The 17,341-nt window shown below is 39.8% G+C and overlaps 1 protein-coding gene across 1 annotated transcript in view; it reads right to left on the bottom strand.

Moving 5' to 3' along the window:
• Positions 1-934: 934 nt before the first annotated feature.
• The window catches only part of LOC145394066 (CUE domain-containing protein 1), a 96,521-nt gene continuing 80,114 nt past the window's right edge, over positions 935-17,341 (bottom strand). Inside the window, exons 4-6 of the mRNA XM_080268034.1 lie at positions 8,327-8,522; positions 6,961-7,074; positions 935-1,209 (exon numbers count right to left, since the gene is read on the bottom strand). Of these exons, the coding sequence (XP_080124160.1) occupies positions 1,055-1,209; positions 6,961-7,074; positions 8,327-8,522 (465 nt within the window). The 3' untranslated portion in view covers positions 935-1,054. The remainder of the gene's footprint in view (positions 1,210-6,960; positions 7,075-8,326; positions 8,523-17,341) is intronic.

Here is a 17,341-nt window from a genome sequence, read left to right as displayed (position 1 = left end):
GTATAAAGTTTACTGTGACAGAATGAGGCTGTGGTAGAGGGGAAACCGGGCTGCTGGAGGTGTGAAAGTGAAGATTTTATTACCCAACTTTGCAAGTCTCCACAAGTCCTTGAGTAGTCCACAAAGGCTCAACACCCGTCTCTGGAGAAAGCTGAATGTAAGTACTATCTGCCATACAAATTATAATGTTCTAGGGTTAATATCTGATTTTTGGCAAATATTTTCCTACAGGTACTCAGACCGCGATACAAACCCGTCACACGGGGGGGGGGGTTCAGCTGTCGACAGCCGCGCTTTAGGGGTTAACAAAGATAATGTTAGGTGGACATTAAAAAATTAAAAATGAACACCACTGAAAGGTAAATCAACCTCATGAAATCATTTGTCCATTCTTTATCCTCCTGGCTACTAAGTGAATGGCAATATTTGTGCAATAAACACCAACCATCCACCTAGACCACCAGGCATCCATTAATTGATTAAATGGCCATTATCTAATGTACCATATGGTTTCCTGAGTTAGAGAAAATAATTTGGATTGCCACTAAGTTCAGAGTTACCTGACAGTAGCACAACACTGAATAATACCTCATTAAAACTTATGTGAATTAGTCCTGCATGTTCATGTCTTCAATGAATATTCATTTCATAACACATCACACTTCACTCACTTGATACATACCTATAATAAGTTGCTGTTCATGAGTCCCAGCTAACTGCTCAAAGCAGATGCCAGTGCTTTCTTGCAAGTGGTAAACAACTCTTAAACACTCTCCTACTTCCATCACTGTTTACTTTTGTGTTTACACTCCCTAATTATATCATACTGTATGTCATACTATACTTTTTTTACTTCTATGATGAACTTTTTGTTTCATATTTGTAGTGGTCTCCCTACTTATCCTTATACCTTCCCTTTAATTCTACTGCTCACTTTTATCAGTCATATTCACCATTTACCACATTCCCTAAACTTTTCATAGTTTCTTCCTTCTCCTCCTCCTCCTTTCCAGGTTCTCAACCACTTTAGCCTCAGGTGTTTCTCACATCACCCTCAGCCACTCACCTGCTGTTGTCTGTCATCATCATCATCTTCCACAAGAGGATCTTGTGAGATAAGAAGCTGCTCGCGTGATGTCAGACTACGGGTACCACTGTGTTTACCTCGTGAGAACACTTTTGCAATCTGAGCAAACTTCTTTCTTGATGCTGAAAAATGACAAAAGTATTCAAACAGATGAAAGCAGATGAGGCATGTAACAACAAGGCTGATGGAAAATTTGAAACATAATATCAACACAAAAATTGGTCCTGTTCTTTTGTGAAAGGGAGCATAATGTTGCTAGCATGTTCAAAACAAGCATAGTGTAATTCTTACAGATGAAATAAAGAGTGTAGGGTGGAAAAGTTTTGAGGTAGAAAGAAGCTTAAGTTACGTAAGAGTAAGATCATGTGAAGTCTAGCCCAAAATATAGTGAATGGTTTACATGTTTGCTGATGTGAGCAAATACCTACTCGAACTATAATACTGAACACCATTGTAAAGTACCATTTGTTGGAAGATAATCATTGGCAATTCTCTACATTACTATCACCATCATCATCATCATTATCATCATCCTAAACCTATTTTCCCATTAATAAATGGGAGAGACAATATATTGCGATAAGAAAATGAAATAACACACAAACGGCAAAACTATTGATACAAAGTGACATGGCCATACATCTATTCACTCATCATTCAAACCCATGAATTTTATCTTCCTGGCAAATACTGTCCACACAGTCATGTTCTCAACATATACAGGGTATGACCATTAGGCTGGAGAGAGAGAGAGAGAGAGAGAGAGAGAGAGAGAGAGAGAGAGAGAGAGAGAGAGAGAGAGAGAGAGAGAGAGAGAGAGAGAAGAGAGAGAGAGAGAGACAGAGAGAGAGAGAGAGAGAGAGAGAGCAACATTGTTCTTGTTCTTACACATTACTTTATCATTTCAGATTTCATCATTTTGGCATTCCACTCACCAGCTCACTCATATAAGCCTTTTCATCATCCTATTTACCTCCATTCTCCCTACCAGTCAAGGACACCCTCTTTAACACACTGATCACTTAAAATCATGACTTCACAATCGTCATGAACATCTCCTGTATACTGTTCATCCCATCCAATCCACACATACATCTAAGCCTATTCCTTACCAGCCCCATTTTCACTACTCGCACTCATGACTTTTCAAACTCATATTATATGTATGCATTAGCACACCTTCATGCTGTTTTCTTAGTCACTGTCCTCAATCCTTTGTTTCATATAAGAACCTTCATAACATCATCCATGCTTATACCACAGCAATGTCTGAAAGTCTGAATAACTACTGTTTGTATTCATAAGTATCATTTACAAATGCTCTTGCAGAGTTTACAGTAGAAACTGCTAGTTTGTAAATGTACTTATGCAAAAAAAAAAAAATAATAATAATAATAATAATACTGTACATGTAGTAATAATAATCTCATTAGTACTGACTTAAAAACAGATATGGGTAACTGAAACTTCCATCCTCCATACCCATAGCTGAAGATTTTGTGAGGGAAGTGTTTCTTGGGGATGCCTTAACATACATACCATCAGATCATGTGTTTACCATATAGCTTTCTAATCCCTGCTAAACTGCACATTTTCAATGCAAGATCACATGTGATACACTCTACAAATGGTACAGAAAATATCTATTTAATATTTCCATTACTGTGATGTATGTTATCAGAACTTACTGCAGTCTTACTCACAAGCCTATATTTAACCTCAAATCTCCTGTATACGAGGTCTGTTCAGAAAGCATCCAACCTTAGGCTTAAAAAAATGAATACCGGTAGCTAAATTGTTGAGCTAGGAAACTAATCCCCCCCAAAGTAGGCCCCTTCTGACTGGAGAAATGTAGCCAAGCATTCTTTCCACTGCTTGAAACATTTTTCAAAGTCGGTTTTCGTTACCTCCTACAGGTGCTTCGTGGCATTCATCATGATCTCTTCTCTCATCTCAAATCGGGAACCCCTCAGCGGAGTTCTGAGCTTGAGGAATAACCAAAAGCTGCACGGAGCCATGTCTAGTGAGTAGGGAGCCTGTCAAACCTGTGAGATGATGTACTTGGCCAAAAATTCCTGAATCAGTTGAGAAGAATGGGCAGGGGCATTATCATAATGCAGTTTCCAACTCGCTGCTTTCCAAAAGTTCTGGTCTCTTCCACCTAACTGCATTCTGAAGACAACAGATAACGCTGAGGTAGTAATATTTGTTGACAGTCTGACCTTCTGGTGTTTACAATATTCATGAGGCACAGCACCACGGTTGTCGAAAAAAAATTAACATGTGAGTGCATTTCACCTCACTGCAGACCTGTTGTGCTTTTTCTCGTCCAAGGCAACCCTGCATGCTCCTACTGGGATGACTGTGCTTTGTTTCTGGGTCATACCCATACACCAAAGTCTCAACTCCAATGATAACAGTCTTCAGAAAGTCTGGATCGTGATTTGCACATTCGAACATGTCTTGAGCAACGATCATCTGAAAGAAGATATCACGATGAATGCAACAAAGCACCTGCAGGGGATACTGAAAACTGACTTTGATAAATGTTTCAGGTGGTGAAAAGAATGCTGGGCTATGTGTGTCAAGTCAGAAGGGGCCTACTTTGAGGGGGGATTAATATCCCAGCTCAATGGTTTTCGTTTTCGTTTTAAAGGTTCCAACATGCTTGCATGTGTCGGCCCTGGTCAACTAATGGCAGCTCTCCACGCTGCACAATCCATTGCAGCCTCCCTGTTCAGTCCCTTAACCCTGAGGTCACGCTTAATGACCTCGTCCCATGTCTTTCTCGGTCTACCCTTCATGACCCCACCCCCAATATTAACACTTCTCACCTTCCTCACCCAATTATCATCCCCCATCCTCTCCACATGTCCAAACCATCTCAATCTACCCCTCCTCATCACAACACCAATACACTCCAGTCCCATCCTACCTCTCAACTCTTCCATCGTAAACCCAGCCCCCCCAGGCCTTGGACGCAGGGACGCACTGCACATCCACCTAATCATTGTCATTTCTGTATGTCTTAGCCGGCGAATATCCTCCTCCTTCACTGCCCAGGTCTCACTACCATACAGCATTACACTCCTAACACAAGCTGCATACAAGGACCCTTTAGCATGTAGGGAGAGTCCTCTCAATGTCAGGAGAGGCAAGAGCTCCCTGAACTTCTTCCAACCACTTCTCACCCTAGCCACAGAGCTAGCTCCAGCCCCACTTCCAGCACACAACATGTCTCCCAAATAACAAAACTCTTCCACACACTCAAGACATTCACCAGCAAGTTCAATCCTTTCATGTCTGACAATCTCCACCAGCTCACTCCGACACGCCGTACACATAAAATCAGCATTATCTCGCAGTCTACCTCTGATACCACTACATCTCTTATGCACCCATTTATCACACACACCGCACAAGATGGAATTACTTCCCACGCCCTTGTGGCAAACTGCACATGGCCACTCTCCCTCGTCTTTGACAGTACCGCCACCAACCCTAGATATCATCACTTTTGTTTTATCTGCATTTACCCTTAAACCCTTGTGCCCCATACCATCTCTCCACTTCCTAAACCTTTCCTCCACCTCCCTTTCGTTCTCTACAATCAACACCAAATCATCAGCATACAGCAACTCCCACGGGAGTCCGTTTCTAAAGTCACGTGAAAGGGCTTCAAGTACCATGATAAACAACATGGGACTCAAGACTGACCCCTGATGCACACCAACATTCACGGAAAACTCATCACTCAAATCTCCATTCACTCTTACCTGGGTGCGAGCACCCAGCTATTATATTTTTTTTAAAACCAAAGGTCTGATACTTTCTGAACAGACCTCATACTTTTAAGACTGATACTGCTTACAATGAGATCACAAGACAAAAATGAGGAGCAGTGTCAAAAATTGCAAAACACGACCGCAGGCCATTGAAAACTTATACTGTACAGTAGTAAACCCATCTGAATCAGCAGCTCATATTATGATACATTTTGCCAACTTGATTAGTGTAACATGTCATAACTGCCTGATGTGTAAGCACACAGCAGACTTTATCTGCAATGTAATAAACAGATGCTTCTTAGAAAGTGCTTTTGTGCAGTCTGAGAAATGTGCCTTGCTTAGGCCCCTACTCAAGAAACCAAACCTTGATGTCGAGAGCATGACAAATTACCGTCCTGTCTCTAACCTGTCTTTCTTATCTAAGATTACTGAGCAGGCCATACTTGATCAACTCTTACCACTACTGGAACATAACAGGGTTGTTCCCATTGTTTAATCAGCATACAGATTATACCATTCAACAGAAACTGCATTAACAAGGATGCATAGTTACTTGGAAACAAACAACTGTAGTGGGATGTCCTCTCTCCTAGTTCTGTTGGATCTGTCTGCAGCTTTTGACACTGCAACTATTGTTGGATGATCTGTATTTTCATGGTGTTCATGACAATGCTCTTTTGCTCCTTAAGTTGTACCTGTCAGACTGATCTCAGAGGGTAGTTGTTGATTACGCTAGCTCAGATTCTGCTCCCCTTCTGTTCGGAGTCCCTCAAGGATCAGTTTTGAGTCCAACTGTACTTATAGTCTACACTAGTAGTTTATTGTCTTTACTTGATGTTCAAGACATATCCTATCATTTTGATGCTGATGACAGCTCTACATTAAGATGTCAGATATTAACAATACTGTACCATGACTTAAGCTTGAATCTCTAATGTCTGATATTAAGATTTGGATGGCAAGGAGGAAACTTCAGCTCAATGATGGTAAAACCGAGATCATCATCATCAGAGGAAACAGAAGGGGTGACAACACTGATAATGCCCTAAGTTTGAACACTGGTGTCACAGCTTCATCTGGTCAGTTCTGTTCAAAATCTGGTGTTTATTTTAATTCAGAATTAAATTACAATGAACATATTAATCAAGTTGTTAGGGGATGTAACTTGCATATCAGAAATTTGTACTCTGGGAAAATTCCCGAACAAAAGTTGCCTCTTAACACTGGTCCACGCAGTGGTCTTGTCTTGTGTCAATTATTGTAATTCACAGTGGATTGGTCTTCCAAATATTATACTAACAAAAGTTCAGACTGTGTCAAACAGGGCAGCAAGGCTTATCTTTGGTCTCCCCCAGAGAACCTCGACTACCTCGTTCCTAACTGAGCTGCATTGGTTACCAGTAAAGGCTAGAAATGAATTTAAACTGTGTCTTATTACATTCAAGGTTCTCAAGTTTGGTGAACGAAAGTATCTTGCTGAATTGTTGAAATTCCCATTGGCACACCCAGGTGTGATGTTATGTAATGAAGATGATTCCTTGCATCTTGACGAGCCTGATGCAATTCACCAGTTATCTTTCTCTGATCGTTCTTTTGTGTATAGAGCCCCTAGGTTATGTGTAACAGATTCCCACTGTCCATGAGACAACTCTCTTCTGCTGAATCATTTAAGAGACAGCTGAAAGCCTTTCTCTTTTCAAAAGGCTATGACCTGGAGAGAGGTACTGTGACGGATGACTGTAAAGTTTAATTATTGCCATTAGCATTTGTTTTTTCTTTTTACTGATGAAGTTTGTACTGTATATGAGAGATGTCAGAATTCTTGTATCTGTAAAAATAATGTAAATGTATGTCCAGTGCTAGTGAATTCCCAATGGAAGAAATGGCACTTTTGAGAAACAGAAGACCAGATTATTATTATTATCATCATTATTAAACTGTTTCCCTTCGGGAGCACCAGTTCCTTTTTTGTGTTTGTCTGTGTGCAAATAATTGTATGTGCACATGAGTATACAGTAGTGTGTGTGTGTGTGTGTGTGTGTGTGTGTGTGTGTGTGTGTGTGTGTGTGTGTATGCACTTCCTACCCTTTCCCATGGTGGCAATCTTCTCCCTAAGTGTTGCATCATCCAGCTGGGAAAGTTGACCCTTGCCCTTCGTCCCCTCTGCTTCATCATCGTCACCTGCTTCAGACTCATAATCTGTAATGGTACACTTCTATTATAAACGTCTAACTCTAAAACACACACGCACACAAATTCTGACTTACATGGAAATGAAGAGTGCAACATAATACAACATTAAACATTTCTAACACAAAAACATTAAGCAACATAATGGTAAGATAATAAATGGTTATTTGTTCTTTTATATAAAATATGATCTCTGAATCCATATCCTGAAAATACGGATATACTGTATTCTTATTTACTTATGTTTTCAAATTATGAACACTTAAAAAGAAATTGTTGTAGTAAAATATAATAAAAGCAGCAACAATACTACATTCAGTCCACTTTTACATGAAGGAACTGGACCACTAGAGTAAGGTGACCAGAGTCCCACTTTTAGGCGGGATAGTCCCGCTTTTTGGACGTCTGTCCCGCTTTTTTTAATTGTGACTAGAATGTTCCACTTTTTGAGCAAATTATCTTAATTGTCCCGCTTTTAGAAACTTACTCTTGCATTAGATATAACATGACCTTCTTTTATGAAATTAGGATGAATTAGAAAAATTATGCATAATCCTAAGCAAATGAAATACTGATTATTATAAAATCTGTAATGCTCACTAGTTGGTAACTTTGGTCGACCCATTCACTGTACCGTACGGTATGTTCGGAGTTCGTAGGAGACGTTAGTGTCTGATTAGCAGCCACAGTTTGAGGTGTAGCGCAGCAGCGGTCATTGTCACATAGTCAATATCTATCTCTCTATCTATCTGTCTATTTGTCTATCTACCTAACTATCTATCTATCTATAAGACATACACACACAGGCGAGCGCACGTCCCGCTTTTAGCTCCAATAAATCTGGTCACCTTACACTAGAGGAACTTGATTACACTGTATGACTACATGAATTTGGTAAGCCTTAGTTATGAGGTATGAACGACTCTCCAAGATTACTATACTTCATTCATTTTAACTTGGCCCAGGTTTTTGTCCTATTGTACCTTATTTCACCTAGTTCTGTGGCAGAAAAAAAAAAAAAAAATACTACAGCACAACAAACTTCCCATGGCAGTACTTCATGTCTGGCACCATACTGTGCTTTAGTATTTTACCTCACGTTACAACTTAGCATGCAAGAAGATGGAAATTTTAGGACAAGTTAAAGTGAAGAGAATATAGTCACATCATCCTCCCAGCCTGATCACATCTAGTCAATAACTGAACTGAATAGGGTTGTGGATGTTTGTCAGGCTATAACAAATACACCACAGGTGCTGACCCTCTTGTAGTGCTGTCATGAACTCCCTATTGGTGCGAAGTTCATTGATAAACTCGTCATTCTGGAGGAAGAGTGCAATACGTTCATCCTTCAGGTACTGGGCAAGTTCTGCGTCACTCTCACCCACTGCCTCACGTGCCAGGGCGTTCTCATTCAGACGCTGACTTAGCCGCTGCGGAGACAACACGCCCACACCCTGTACAGGAAGAGATGACGAGGAGTTTAGGAGTTACATCAATGGCAAGAAGTAAAAGGTGTGTGTGTGTGTGTGTGTGTGTGTGTGTGTGTGTGTGTGTGTGTGTTCATTGTTGTTGTTGCTGGTGGAGAGAGAGAGAGAGAGAGAGAGAGAGAGACAGACAGACAGACAGACAGAAAGTGTGTCTGCTAATGGCATACTGGGTTTATATGTGTTAATATCGGTGAACTTTGATGTAAATATTGTATCGATAAGCGTAAAATGAATTGGTGTTACCTGTATTGCTTAAGTACCCTAGTGCATCAGTAATAAAAACAACAGGCCATTTGACAGTATGGAAATTACTCTGATTACATGGCATCCAATAGTCACCTTCATGATATTCATCCACAATCAAGCTGACATCATTGCGGTCCATCATCATCCTTACTTTTTTTTTTTTTTTTTTCATCTAAGGCATAACATCCAGAAATGGAGAAAATACAAACAGTGGGAGAACTGTCAACAGCATGCCCAGCAAAATGGGCCCAGCAGTCATTAGCACGTTAATTTGAATACATGTCACAACCACTAGATTCATTTAATTCACTTCAGATACAATAGGATCAAACCTCTGCAGACACATGCCAAAAGTCTGCCATTTCTAGACCATGATTTCCATTATATAAACTTTTTTAATTCTTTAAATCTGGTGATGTATGCTTTATGTGGCAATATTACTACCTACAGATGATGGAAGTGTTCAGTTTAAGAATCTCTCTCGTCTTGACAGAATTAATGGTGTTTATATCCCCTCCTCTTCAAAAAGTCTCCCCCAAGGTATTAACAATAGCCTGGAGGTAACAAAAATAAAATACGTCAGTCGTCACTGTAGTGAATGGTTGAAACTTATTATTTGAGTGAGGTTTGGGAGGGGGAGCAGAAATGGTTGGTGTAATATGAGAACAGTGACCAGGTGATGGGTGTGCGTCAGGGCAGGGGGAGTACAGCCTGTGAAGACGGGCATTGTAGGTTTGGTGATATTTATGAGGAGAAGGTCTAACTTAATTTTCTCCAATTGGTGTCAAAATGAAAGAACATCTTTCGTTTCCTTGTTCGTTTCTTCTAACCTCTCCATACATATCCTTGTTCCCTAATAATAACTACCTTTCTGCATCCATCTCCACATCCCACAAGCATTTCCTTTCCTACTAGTGCTGTTAACACCCTTGCAATGCCACACAGTTTCATCATTCTTAACCAAGGACTCTGTTTTTTTCTTGTTACTTTTCCTCTTTCATTAGAACTCCTCTCTGACATCCATCCCAACCATTCTTCTGTTTTCTTCCCCCCTTTTTCAGCCTTCTCTTCTGCTTTCTTCCAACGTCCTTTCAGGGGTGTACCTAGAGATTTTGGGGCCCAGGGGGTTAGGTTCTTTGCGTGGGCCCCGCAAAAAACCTTGCCCCCCTCATTCTCAAAACTTATCTAATACCTTAGCCGGGATTGTCGGGATGATAAATATATATATTTTTAAATATTAGTAAACAAGCTTATAAATTTTTAAGGCGTTTGGGGGCCCCTCTCAATGGGGTGCTTTGTGGGTGGAAGACAATGGGGTGCTTTGGGGCCGCCATTGAAGTGGTCGAGCCTGCCACTGACAGTGAACAGTCGCACTCTCATGAATCATTAATAATATATCTTTGTGTGGACTTATGATTCAAATTAATGTTTGTAATGTGTAGAGGAATTATTTTTTTCTCAAAAATTGAGAAGAAATGAAGGGAAACTACTTATTATTTTCATAGTAATACGTAAAAAATATTTATCCAGCTAGATTAGCATCAAATGAACTCCAAGATCCTCATTTATTTTGCATTAGTAGTCTTTTATTGTACTGAAAGAGGTGGAGTTACATTACTCACTATTGGCTGGAACGAAATACTTTGTAATTGCCCTCTTCAAGTCGATTACTAGCCAATATAAGTAAAAAATCGGTACGACCCTCGTAACATCCCAAATATCCAAGTGGCGCATGCGCATTAAAGGTACAGTCCCAGGGACAAGATAGACACTGCTTTTGTTTACTAATATTGCGGCACCCAAGATTTTGTAATATTCACATTTGAGGACATCAAGATAATTTCAGAAAGGCTGTCTTAGATAAATATTTTTACGGATCAGCTTCTAACTAACTGCTCTATGCTGCAAGATATTACCAAATTCTTGTTACTGTGCTTTCATTTCACCAAAGATTTTGTGTACATGTGGGACAAGAGGGATGTTGTTGATAGTGAGGTGTGAGTTATGACTGTGTTCTACCATAAAAGAGGCCATTTTGAGTCTTTTTGTAGTACACCAGTCATGAAGTGTGTGTGGGAGTGTTAAGTCATCTGGGTAGGAAGCAGTGTGTACTTTGTGAGTGAAAGAGAAAAGCACACATATATATATATATATATATATATATATATATATATATATATATATATATAGTTTTCTATATATACTTATTATAGAGAATATATTCTATTCTGAATTGATTAGCCACTTTGAGAAATATATACATACTGTATGACACTATATTATCCAAATTGTTTATTTTGTAATTTCATCATTCATAATCTGAGGAAATTGATGGCCACCCCTATTAATGCACAGGGGAACAGAACAGTACGATTCTGATTCTCAGCGTGCGTCCTCTCGACTTCAGTCCAGCCTTCCGACCTCTCTCACGAGCAGGCAAAAAATGACTGTTGACCGTTCCTGGATTTGGGACGGTTTGTCGAAATCGTTGACTGAAGGCGAATTTAGGCATTAATAAATTTAAGTTAGTAAATCGTCTCAGAGGAGGAAAATATGACTTTCCTCATTGAAATCATATATTAAGAGATACAAATCTACTCATTTCTAAAGAATTAACATAGAAAACATTAAATTATAAGGGATGAATGAGCTGACTAGTTGCTAGACTTGCCAGATTAGAATATTTTTACCTTTTTGTATGACTCATACAAATGAATAAGCTCTTGTTGTGTGTATTCATTGGAGAGTGTAAGTGGTTTTGTAAGTAGGAATGACATTAATCCTATCACAAGTGCACACAAACAAATGCAGCATATGATTCATGAGCATGCGTGTCCTACGACGTCTGTGGCAGGCTCGACCATGACGATTGTCAATTGTCTTCACCCCACAAAGCACCCCATTGACAATCGTCATGGTCAAGCCTGCCACAGACGTCGTAGGACACGCATGCTCATGAATCATATGCTGCATTTGTTTGTGTGCACTTGTGATAGGATTAATGCCATTCCTACTTACAAAACCACTTACACTCTCCAATGAATACACACAACAAGAGCTTATTCATTTGTATGAGTCATACAAAAAGGTAAAAATATTCTAATCTGGCAAGTCTAGCAACTAGTCAGCTCATTCATCCCTTATAATTTAATGTTTTCTATGTTAATTCTTTAGAAATGAGTAGATTTGTATCTCTTAATATATGGTTTCAATGAGGAAAGTCATATTTTCCTCCTCTGAGACGATTTACTGACTTAAATTTATTAATGCCTAAATTCGCCTTCAGTCAACGATTTCGACAAACCGTCCCAAATCCAGGAACGGTCAACAGTCATTTTTTGCCTGCTCGTGAGAGAGGTCGGAAGGCTGGACTGAAGTCCAGAGGAGGCACGCTGAGAATCAGGATCGTACTGTTGTGTTCCCCTGTGCATTAATAGGGGTGGCCATCAATTTCCTCAGATTATGAATGATGAAATTATAAAATAAACAATTTGGATAATATAGTGTCATACAGTATGTATATATTTCTCAAAGTGGCTAATCAATCCAGAATAGAATATATTCTCTATAATAAGTATATATAGAAAACTATATGTATATATATATATATATATATATATATATATATATATATATATATATATATATATATATGCTTTTCACTTTCACTCACAAAGTACACACTGCTTCCTACCCAGATGACTTAACACTCCCACACACACTTCATGACTGGTGTACTACAAAAAGACTCAGAATGGCCTCTTTTATGGTAGAACACAGTCATAACTCACACCTCACTATCAACAACATCCCTCTTGTCCCACATGCACACAAAATCTTTGGTGAAATGAAAGCACAGTAACAGAAGAATTTGGTAATATCTTGCAGGTGAAATGAAAGCACAGTAACAGAAGAATTTGGTAATATCTTGCAGGTGAAATGAAAGCACAGTAACAGAAGAATTTGGTAATATCTTGCAGGTGAAATGAAAGCACAGTAACAGAAGAATTTGGTAATATCTTGCAGCATAGAGCAGTTAGTTAGAAGCTGATCTGTAAAAATATTTATCTAAGACAGCCTTTCTGAAATTATATTGATGTCCTCAAATGTGAATATTACAAAATCTTGGGTGCCGCAATATTAGTGAACAAAAGCAGAGTCTATCTTGTCCCTGGGACTGTACCTTCAATGCGCATGCGCCACTTGGATATTTGGGATGTTACGAGCGTCGTACCGATTTTTTACTTATATTGGCTAGTAATCGACTTGAAGAGGGCAATTACAAAGTATTTCGTTCCAGCCAATAGTGAGTAATGTAACTCCACCTCTTTCAGTACAATAAAAGACTACTAATGCAAAATAAATGAGGATCTTGGAGTTCATTTGATGCTAATCTAGCTGGATAAATATTTTTTACGTATTACTATGAAAATAATAAGTAGTTTCCCTTCATCTCTTCTCAATTATTTGAGAAAAAAATAATTCCTCTACACATTACAAACATTAATTTGAATCATAAGTCCACACAAAGATATATTATTAATGATTCATGAGAGTGCGACTGTTCACTGTCAGTGGCAGGCTCGACCACTTCAATGGCGGCCCCAAAGCACCCCATTGGGGGCCCGGGGGGCAGTTTCAAGCAACGCCCCCCCCCCCTCCTCAGGTACGCCACTGTCCATTTTTTTTTTTTCTTCAGTTTTCTTCTACTGCTTGTCAACTTTTTTTTCTTCCACTGTCATTCTACATTTTCTTCTGCCTTCTTCCACTGCCATTCAGACCTTTTCTTCTATTTTATTTCACTGCCGATCAATCTTTTCTGTTCTACTCCACTGACTTCAGCCATTTCATCCGTCTTCTTCCAGTGCCTTTCCACAATTTCTTTTTCTTCCACTGCCTTTCAATTTTTTCCTGTTTTCTTCCACCGCTTTCAACTTTTTCCATTTTCTTTTACTGCCTTCTCAACATTTTCCTTTTCTTCCATTTTCTTCCACTGCTTTATTTTTGCTTACCTGCCAACACCCTTACAATTCCATACACACAGCATCCATAACCAGACAACCTTGGTACGCATTCCAGAAATTATATAAATCCATTTGCTCACGATTTATACATCTTAGCTCTACCACCCGCACCTTCGTTCATATTCATCTATCACAGATTTTTTTTTCCTCTGCACTTCCACTTTGTTTTTCACTGTTTCACTCGCCCATCATCCTCAATATTCTCAGTTTCAATTTCCATGCATTCCAGAAGTTTTATAAATTCATTTGCTCCTGACCTTTACACCCTAACTCCACTATCTTCGTTCATATTTAACTATCAGATTTTTTTTTTCCCCTCAGTATTTCCACTTTGTTTTTCACTCTGCGTTCCTCTCACGCCGCCTCCTCCATGCCTTCACCTCAGTTATACATGGTTAGAAAACCTTCCACACCACTCTCACCACTTTCGTTGTATAGCCAAAACGTTACGTCCAAATATTAGTTATCTTGTTATTAGACATATTTTTGACATCGTTTTTTCCCCCTTAAAGTGCATAATAAATGGAAGTAATATTGCCTACTACTGTTTTCACTTCTATTGTATCTACACAGCTGATTTGCCAGTTCACCCACATCCATAACTGACTCATCATAAGGTCTGCCTGTATTTAGATTTCTCTGCTGGGTGTGTCCTTACAATAATATAAAGATAATTACATTATAGTAGTTGAGGCAATTTTGTAAGTGCGGTGCACGAGAGGAGTCCAGCAATGGCTGGCTATGGAAGAGGAGCTCCCACACACTACCTTACACAAAGCTCCTCCATACAACTTAACCCCCTTGTCCTATGACTTTTTGATTGTTGTTTGTCTGTTTTAGTCTAGCTACCTCCAAATTACTTTCTTCAGCTTTGCAGACACCCTTTTTAACTAGAGAGGTTAGATACAGGCTTCATCTATCCCTTCACCATACAAGGTCTTCCCAGAGCTGAATAAAACTGTATGTTGGTAGCAACACTGACAGGAAATGCGTTACTGGACTGAAGGGGTAAGGACCTGGCAATGCTTCCAACTACCACTCTTGTTTACTCCTTCACTCCGATGACATACATAAACTTGATCCTCCAGATGCTTTCATTCAGCTAAGGAAGGCCATCTATTGAAGACCTGAAGAGGTTAATGAAGGCCATGTCAAATTCCTTCAGTTGGAAAAGTCTCTCCTGAGCTATATATAATCCTACAGTGGTAGCAAGCATAAAATAAGAAAGGCGTCATTTGAGTTAAGTGATTTGTATTTTGGTCTCCCTCTTCTTCCAACCACCTAACTTCCACAACCATTCCTCCTCCTCCCAACCAACCCACTCCCAAACATCATCTCTTATATATTCCTCCATTTCGTCCTTCATGGTCTACCTCTTCTTTCAAACACCCTTGGCTTCACAACATACACCTGGATGCTGTCTATCTGTGTCTCCCAGAAGATACTTGCATTGTACGCGATACTGTACATCTGATTTATGCCTCTATCAGTCTATAAGCTGTTTATTTACCTGCTACTTATTCGACACGATATACCGGTATACCGTACTGCACATTTATCTACTGTACCTGTCTACACGAAGGTAGTTATTATACATGCAATAACATACATCTAATCTACCTATCTGCCTAATCAAGCATTCAAAAATCCGTCGAACAATTATTCTGTCAAACAAACTTTATCTACTTCCGTCAATAAAAGACTGTAGCTAACTATCTGTCACTGAATCAGTCAAACTATCTATCTATCTATCTATCTATGAGTATTTGTCAGTGAATTAGTCAAACTATCTACCTCTACCTATTTGTCAGTGAAACAGTCAAACTATCTATCTCTATTTTTTTTTTTTAATGAAAGAAAGAAGGAATCAAAGGCCAGGAGCCCGCAAACCGTTCCTTCCAAGAAAAAACAAAAACAATACAAAAGAGAGCCAAATTCAAGAGCCGTTCATTTCGAGATGCCTGGGCACACTGCATTTGAAAGACTGGAGATCATAGGAAGTAGGAAATACAGACAGAGGGAGACAGTTCAAGAGTTGACCTGTTGCATAAATGAAGGACTGAGAGTAACGGTTCACTCTTGCATTAGAGAGCTGGACAGAAAAGGGATGAGAGTTTGTTGCTAGACGGGTGCGTAGCACCCGTCGAAGAGGTAGAGGAATGCAAGCAGACAGTTCAGAGGAGCAGCGACCATTGAAGAAGCAACAAAACAGAGATAAAGATGCAACAATGCGGCGAAAAGACTGAGGTTGAAGGGAGCCAGTAAGAGGAGGAGAGTTGCTGAGACGAAAAGCCTTTGACTCCACCCTATTGAGAAGAGGTGTATGTGGGGAGCCTCCCCACACATAAGAGTTGTACTCAAACTAACTATTTATCACTCTATCTATCTGCGAGTATTTGTCATTGAATTAGTCAAACTATCTAACTCTATCTATCTGTCCGTGAATTAGTCAAACTATTATCTATCCATGTATTCATCTATCTATTCCTTCCCCCAACATCTATAAATCAGCCAATCTGTCTATCCATCTACATACACATATTCTATCTATTAATTCATCCTAACACTTATCAGTAACTATTTATCTATCTATCCACCATCTAAATATCACTTAATCTATCAATCTATCATAATGTCCGACGCCAAGGCCCATCCATCAGGGGACAGGCGCAAAGACCTAGCCCACACTCCTTTCCTCAGCAAGTCTCTCTCTCTCTCTCTCTCTCTCTCTCTCTCTCTCTGAATCGCACTAAATAAATACTTGTTCGGGTTCTGAGTGTTCATAGCCGTAATCACTGTCTCCAATAAGCGTTACCAATACATCATCATCATCATCATCGTGACTTTTTGTTGTTGTTGTTGTTGGGGAATACAGCACAAATAACATTAAAATTAGCATTACCGTGTTCACACCCATCCTCACTGTCTTCAGCATCGTGTGTGTGTGTGTGTGTGTGTGTGTGTGAGGAGGTGATGTGTAAAGAGGTGTGTGTGAGGTGATGTGTAAAGAGGTGTGTGTGAGGTGATGTGTAAAGAGGCGTGTGTGAGGTGATGTGTAAAGAGGTGTGTGTGAGGTGATGTGTAAAGAGGTGTGTGTGTTAGGAGGTGATGTGTGTGAGGTGGTGTGTGTGAGGTGGTGATGTGTGTGAGGTGGTGATGTGTGTGAGGTGGTGTGTGTGAGGTGGTGATGTGTGAGGAGGTGATGTGTGTGAGGTGGTGTGTGTGAGGTGGTGATGTGTGTGAGGAGGTGATGTGTAAAGAGGTGTGTGTGAGAAGGTGATGTGTACAGAGGTGTGTGTGAGAAGGTGATGTGTGTGAGGTGGTGTGTAGAAGGTGGTGATGTGTGTGAGGTGATGTGTGTGAGGTGGTGTGTAGGATGATGTGTGTGAGGTGATGTGTGTGAGGTGGTGTGTGTGAGGTGGTGTGTGTGAGGGGAATGTGTGAGATGGTGTGTGTGAGGTGATGTGTGTGAGATGGTGTGTGTGAGGTGGTGTGTGTGAGGTGATGTGTGTGAGG

Source organism: Coenobita brevimanus, chromosome 26 (assembly GCF_032717465.1).
Source record: "Coenobita brevimanus isolate Jiangsu-jjx chromosome 26, ASM3271746v2, whole genome shotgun sequence".
Taxonomy (NCBI): Eukaryota; Metazoa; Arthropoda; class Malacostraca; order Decapoda; family Coenobitidae; genus Coenobita; species Coenobita brevimanus.
Note: the sequence above shows the minus strand (reverse complement) of the source record. Positions and strands in the feature narration are given on the sequence as shown.